This window comes from Dufourea novaeangliae, unplaced genomic scaffold, assembly GCF_001272555.1.
Source record: "Dufourea novaeangliae isolate 0120121106 unplaced genomic scaffold, ASM127255v1 scaffold103, whole genome shotgun sequence".
Classification (NCBI taxonomy): Eukaryota; Metazoa; Arthropoda; class Insecta; order Hymenoptera; family Halictidae; genus Dufourea; species Dufourea novaeangliae.
This window is the reverse complement of record NW_015373979.1, coordinates 38,705-45,309: the sequence shown is the minus strand read 5'-3', so window position 1 is coordinate 45,309 and position 6,605 is coordinate 38,705. Positions and strand designations below refer to the sequence as shown.

At 35.7% G+C, this 6,605-nt stretch overlaps 1 protein-coding gene across 1 annotated transcript; it reads left to right on the top strand.

Moving 5' to 3' along the window:
* Positions 1–4,117: 4,117 nt before the first annotated feature.
* Positions 4,118–5,848, top strand: LOC107187114 (protein farnesyltransferase/geranylgeranyltransferase type-1 subunit alpha). The gene is made up of 5 exons (XM_015575122.1): positions 4,118–4,336; positions 4,715–5,069; positions 5,191–5,391; positions 5,476–5,659; positions 5,750–5,848. The coding sequence occupies exons 1-5, from the start codon at positions 4,180–4,182 to the stop codon at positions 5,846–5,848; spliced, it is 996 nt and encodes a 331-aa protein (XP_015430608.1). The 5' UTR covers positions 4,118–4,179.
* Positions 5,849–6,605: the final 757 nt, after the last annotated feature.

Genomic DNA, 6,605 nt, shown 5'->3' with positions numbered 1-6,605 from the left:
TATGAGTAACAATTGTCCAATTACTTATCTCATCTACGTCTGTTTACATTGTATGCCGATGGGTCGGTCGCTGGCCTTGGACGTTCGGCGAGAATCGAAACCTCGCCAGGAGCCGTAGGCCGTAGCTATTCCATCGTTCTCCTCACGGGTAGAATTGCATGCGGGACATGGGGCAACAGTGTAAGAAAAACGATACTGTCCGGCAACATTGTCTTCGCGTAGGAAACACACAAACCCAGCTTGATGGTAACGGGGAACAAAATTTATTTGTGGGTACTGCCGCTAGATGTCGTATTATCAAGCCGTTCCAAATATCGATTTTGTGTTTCCGCTGGCGTCCGATTGTTTACATCTGCGCTTCGATCCATTCGGAGTTGGCCCCAAAGGAGTCTCCCCCCTTAACTTCGGCTGGTGAGATATACCTGCGATCATCTGCGAACTGGGTGATACCCTGCCATAAACCGTTTCGGCCGTCGATGACCAGGATCGGGTCAGTGACCTCGTGAGGTTTGCAAACTGCAGGTGAATTTCCGGAAGGGTGAGTTCTAATCAATTTATTGCTGATTATTATTTGCTTAATCTAACGCAAGCTATGGCTTATTTCCGGCGATAATTCTGCAAGTTTCTGTACCTAACTTTTTCTTCGGGGTTTTTGAAGAAACTTATTCATTATGAATAACATTGTTGACAGTTATTAAACTACGAATTTTTATACCAATACCGAATTACGATCACTTCTCGTTTATTCTCTGTTACATTACCTTTTCGTTCACACGTTATTTGAAAAGGAAATTTACAAAAATGTAAATGTGCATTCGTCTTTTTACGTTACACATAATTTGCCTACATTTGCGTTTCATTCATTAATCTCTTTAAATAACAAACGACAGATGATAAAAAGTATGATTTTATTTGTTACGTCTTGTTTATTTGCTATTATGATACGCGGTTTCCTGCGATGCATGGTGACCTACTTGTTCGGAGCTTCGTAGTACAAGCGTAGCGCGTAGCCACCGCTAGCGCGGGAACTCGGCTGGCAAACTCGCGCTCTGATTGGTCGCGGTTTTTCGTGAATATCTCGGTAACGAAGCCTCAGTTTACATTGTTGCTAAGGAAAAAGTTGTTCCAATTCACCTCCCGAGTGCCCCATTTCCGGGTCGGAGGACATTTTTGGGACACCCTGTATATTCAATCACGAGTTACAAGTAATACTAAAACAATACGAGTGTAATCGCAACACGAAGGTATCAATTTCATTGAACTCGAAGGATTGATTTTTCTATTCGACTGAATTCAAATATTCTTGATGTATCCCACCGCTGCCACCAATTTCTGTTACATCCTGTGTGCGTAGTATGCAGACAGGTGCATACTAGAATAATATTAAAGGAATTAGGTAACTAAAAGTACCTTTCCCGGGATCGCCTCGTGTATCAGGCTTTGGAGCCTGTGCGTTACACTCGCTTAGGTTGAGGTGTTTCTTGTTACAGTAATTAGAGTCGTGAATGAATATATTTTGTTGCGTTTATTATAACGTTCGATAAATATCATAAACTCAGTGTTATGGTACAATATGGCTTACTTGCTAAATACTTATCTAATGATACTCGGTAGACGTCGTACCTTCCTTCGTGTGCGCTCAAAGAGGACCAAGTATTAGGTTTAGCTCGGCCGACGTAGGATGCGAGGAACGGATCACCGAATACGAATAAATGTGGATATTTAACGTCGTTGAAACACTAACTATCGCGACTATTTCTCCGAGCGCGAGTGCTAAACGCGACGGGTCGTTCGTTCGGTACGTGGTATCACGGTAATTACCGACGAATCGATGGTCTTCTGGTGTATTTATAATTTCGAAAAGATAATGGAGTGGCAAGGTTGAACACCCTGACGGTGTTCCACTTATCGTCTTCGCTGGCACTATGCAACCTGAGTACAGGGCAACGTCCCACCCAACGAGACGTAACAATTAAAAATTTTGAATAGGTTCGATAGAGCGAGGAGGTCAGCAATATCGATTCAAGATATGTCCCTAAAATAAACGAAACGAACATACTCTTACGTCCTTGATTAAAAAACACGTAGCAATAGGCTCTGAGATACATTGTCGTATTCCGTTGACTGGTAGTTTTTATTTTATTTAATAAGAACTTCACACAATTACAGAAACTTAGACTAATACGTTTGCGTGTACAATAGTATTCCTTGAGTCACTTCTAGACGGTTATACAGAGAATGTTCAGAGAATAATGCTGGTTTTTGAGAGAGATGTGTATAAGATATAGGTTCGGTAATTTGGAGAGTGGGGGATATGTTGAGTCTCGCGGTCAATAAGGGATGAGACATTGAGGGCGAAATTCGAAGATGAGTAAGAAAGGAAGGATGAGACCATAGAAAGTAGAAATTTGGGAAACATTCCTGTAAACAACTGTCGGGACTGATTTGCTGGATTTTTGGGATAGTTATCGGAAAGTACGCAGATGACTAATACTAATGTTACAAGAAGATTAGCGTTGGTATACAACTATACAACAACATACAGATTGTTGGAAGGGCTGTGTAAGTTTAGAAAAACAGGGCAACATTCACAAAACTGTGAACTCAGCAGTAATTTCATACACCAGTAAAGCGGAGCGTATACGCAAAACATTGAATCATCATGGCGTGCTTTGCGAGCTCGACTAAGTAGAAAGGGTATTCGAGAAGATGTGTGAATTTTTGTGGCGCTATGAGGTAAAAAAGAGTGCATAACATCTTAAAAGAAATTAATAAAACTTTCCTAAAAACCTGATCGAAGCGTGTAACTTTGGTCATTATAATTTCTGTCGTGTGAGGGATGTTGTATATTCTATTTTTGTTATTTTTATGAATGTAGATATCAAGCCCAGATAGCACATGACGCAATTAAAAACGCCTATTTTGCGGCCATTTTAGGTCTAAGGCGTCTTTAAGCCGTCTTCAAGGCGGCAGCCCCTGCCCCAAAGCAATAGACGACTTTCTACGCTGTCCGAAGTATGCCTAAGCACGGTGATTATTTATTTTAAAAGGTTCGCTTAGTATAACAAATTATGTCGGTAAGATGGGGAATGACAGTCAAATGGTAACAAAATTTCTTTCAAGTAGCCAAAAATCCTTCTCACAATCATCATTATTGTCAAAAAAACAACCTATTTTGAAAATTTCATCCAATTCGGAGCATGAGGGTTTTCGGAAGTTTAGTCGAATTCTGACCCTCTACAGTTCCGAAGGGTACAATAAACGAGCGCTACCATATGCCGTAATACCTAACCTGTATGCAACAACATTATTAATAATAAGTTGCCATTGAGATATCTGACCATTGACTATTATATAACAGATCAGGAGCAACTTTTTGGTACCATGATCTTTTTGTAAAAAGACCATTCCCTATCTATTTTGCATATGAGAAATTTTTGCTCCTTTATTTGTGAATATCTCTTTAAATATAAACTGTGCGATGGAAACAATTTCAGATTCGGAAAGAGCAAATCGGGAGCAATTTTTTAAGATATAAATTGTTGAGAAATATTGTAAAGTCATGAATTGTTAAGAAATATTAGGAAGTCATGCACAGTAGGCGCTCGTTAATTGTAGCATTCGTGGCTGACGAGGGTAAAAATTCCAGAAATATTGCAATATCTCATTAAATATAAACCGTGCGATGGGAGCGATTTCAGATTCGGAAAGAGCAAACCGGGAGCAATTTTTTAAGATATAAATTGTTGAGAAATATTACGAAGTCGTGTACAGTAGGCTTCCATTTATTGCAGCTTCCGGGACTGACGAGGATCAGATTTCCAGAAATATTGCAATATCTCATTAAATATAAACGGTGCGATGGGAGCAATTTCAGATTCGGAAAAAGCAAACCGGAAGCAATTTTTTGAGGTATAAATCGTTAAGATACGTTAACATTCGGCGCCAACTATTTTCCGGTTACTGTACTTCGTCTGTGGTGCAACAGACCATAGAGGCCGTTAAAGTCACTGACTACTTAAGAGTCGATACTACAGATCCCTTGAAATACAAAACTCCGTAATACACCGTAAGATGAATGGTCTCAAATGGACTGTCTGATATCTGGTCTGCGGTTAGAGATAAGTTCTGAAAGGTTGTGTTGGCCTGTGTTTTTGCACGATATTCTGCAAGGAAAAAATGTCCAATAGTTCAGATGAAGAATTGAATTGTGGAGATGTACCTGAGGATGTAAATTGGGTGCTATACAAAGATCGAGAAGAATGGAATGACGTGACTCCAATATCGCAGGATGATGGTCCACATCCTATTGTTGCAATTGCTTATTCTGAAAGATGTATGTATGTTATTTCAATTAAAAATGTCATTTGATTCATGCGGGAATAACTTTGCTAATGTTTTATATTCTTGGTGTTGTGAAAACATAACCTTACATTAATATCTTATGAAATATCATCTGTTAAGTAATACTGTGATGGATTAAAATTATAAAACAAATTGTCAGAATAATATATTATGCTTAATTATGTCATTGTTTACTTAATTATTCATATAAGATATATTTAAAAATAAGTATTAATACAGAAATCATAATATTCAAATTCTGATTATCAAAGAGTACACACAAATATTATGCAATAATATTAACACTTTGATAAAATAATTACATAGTAATACTTTCCATATTCTTATTGATAGTTATTTTCATTTTAAGTTTGCGACGCCTATAACTATTTCCGAGCTATTTTAAAATCTGGTGAAAAATCAGAACGAGCATTGGCTTTAACAGCGAGTTGTGTTTGGCTTAATCCAGCTAACTATACAGTGTGGCAATATAGAAGAGAGATACTTAAGGCTCTTGGAAAGGAATTACGAGATGAGTTAAAATATATTAGTGAAATGATAAAATACTATTCGAAAACTTATCAAATCTGGCATCATAGAAAAGTTATTGTTGAATGGCTACAAGATACCACTGGTGAATTAGCATTTACAGAAAGTATATTAAAAAAAGATGCAAAGAATTATCACTCATGGCAATATCGTCAGTGGTGTATAAAGACATTTAAGTTAGTATACTTTATCCTAGTTATTTTTATATATAAAATTTTGTTTTAAAATACATTGAATAGATAAAATAGATAAAATATTGAATCTAATATAATGCATATTTATTTACATTATACACAGTTTATTTGATAAAGAATTGGAGTATGTAGAACGACTTTTAAGTGAGGATATACGGAATAATTCTGCTTGGAATCAACGTTATTTTGTAATAAATAATACAACAAAATTCGAACAGAGTATAGTTGATAGAGAAATTGATTATGCCTTGGATAAAATACAATTAGTGAAAGGAAATGAAAGTGCTTGGAATTACCTTAGGGGGTACTGGTGATAATCATCTTTTATATACATTAATTTTAATACACTGTTTAGTTTAGTTAATATATGGAACATGTTACTTTTTAGCATTTTGATGAAGGATAGCAGTGGTCTAGGTTATAATGAAAAAGTAAGACGGAAATGTGAAGAACTATATTCAGATGGATGTCGTACGAATCATTTACTGGCGTGTATTATAGACATTTCTCAAGAAAGACCGATATCAGAAGAATCACCAGATTCGTTATTCCATATTAATAATGCTCTTAAGGTATGTTTTCTTATTACCTTCTCAGATACTCCTACCTTGATCGATAACATGAGTATTAATATTAATACTTGTTAATCCATTTAATTGCAGCTATGTAAAGAATTGTCTGAAAAACATGATAGAATAAGAAGGCGATATTGGGATTACGTTGGTCAGCAAATAATGGAAAAGTTGAAGCAAGAATCTTAACATTTCTGTACAAGTATGTAAATTACTTCACGTTTTTATAAAAGCATTTACTTAACTATTAACATACTGCAATCTTTTTACTTGGAAAGCAACTATGTACCATAAGTTTCTATGTTGAAACAACAGTAAATGTATTAATATAAAATAAATTGTTCATAAAATTTGATAATGCGTTTACACTAATATTATTATCTGAACATAAAAAGCGGTAACTATTTCTACGAAGTATACTTTCGTATAATAATAAGATCAAACTCAATTGATTTTTAATTTAGTTCTTCATCTGAGAAATAGGGTGTGTTCATTAAGGTGTCATACTCAATCAAGAGGCCAAAAAAAGAATTTTTCTCTAAAAAACTGTAAGACCTTTTCCAAAAATATTTTTTTTATTTATTTAAAAGGATATACTTTAAATTATCTCTATTAATTTTGGCATTACAAAATATTTATTAATGACAAAGTTATTAGCGATTCCCCGGAGGTCCATTTCACAACAGGGGTTTGTGGTGACCACGATATCTCGGAAGTGGATCATCTGAAGTGAGAAATTCCAAAAAAATTGGTTCATATATTAAATTATCTAAACTATCTAAATTATAAAACTAGGCATCAGAAAAAAAATCCTTCGTTCAAGCCCTACATTTTTGTACCCTTGGTAAGCCTGTAAAGTTTGAAGTAAATCCATACAGTGGTTTTTGAGATATTTGGTGAGCGATTTTGAAAACACTGTTTCGAGAAAAACACGTTTAATGTTTCT

Bases quoted from the DNA above. Each gene is read 5' to 3' on its own strand.
- LOC107187114 (XM_015575122.1), top strand. From the start codon at position 4,180: ATGTCCAATAGTTCAGATGAAGAATTGAATTGTGGAGATGTACCTGAG. The intron at 5,392-5,475 runs GTACTGGTGATA...GTTACTTTTTAG, and splicing joins GCTTGGAATTACCTTAGGGG to CATTTTGATGAAGGATAGCA. The intron at 5,660-5,749 runs GTATGTTTTCTT...ATTTAATTGCAG, and splicing joins ATATTAATAATGCTCTTAAG to CTATGTAAAGAATTGTCTGA.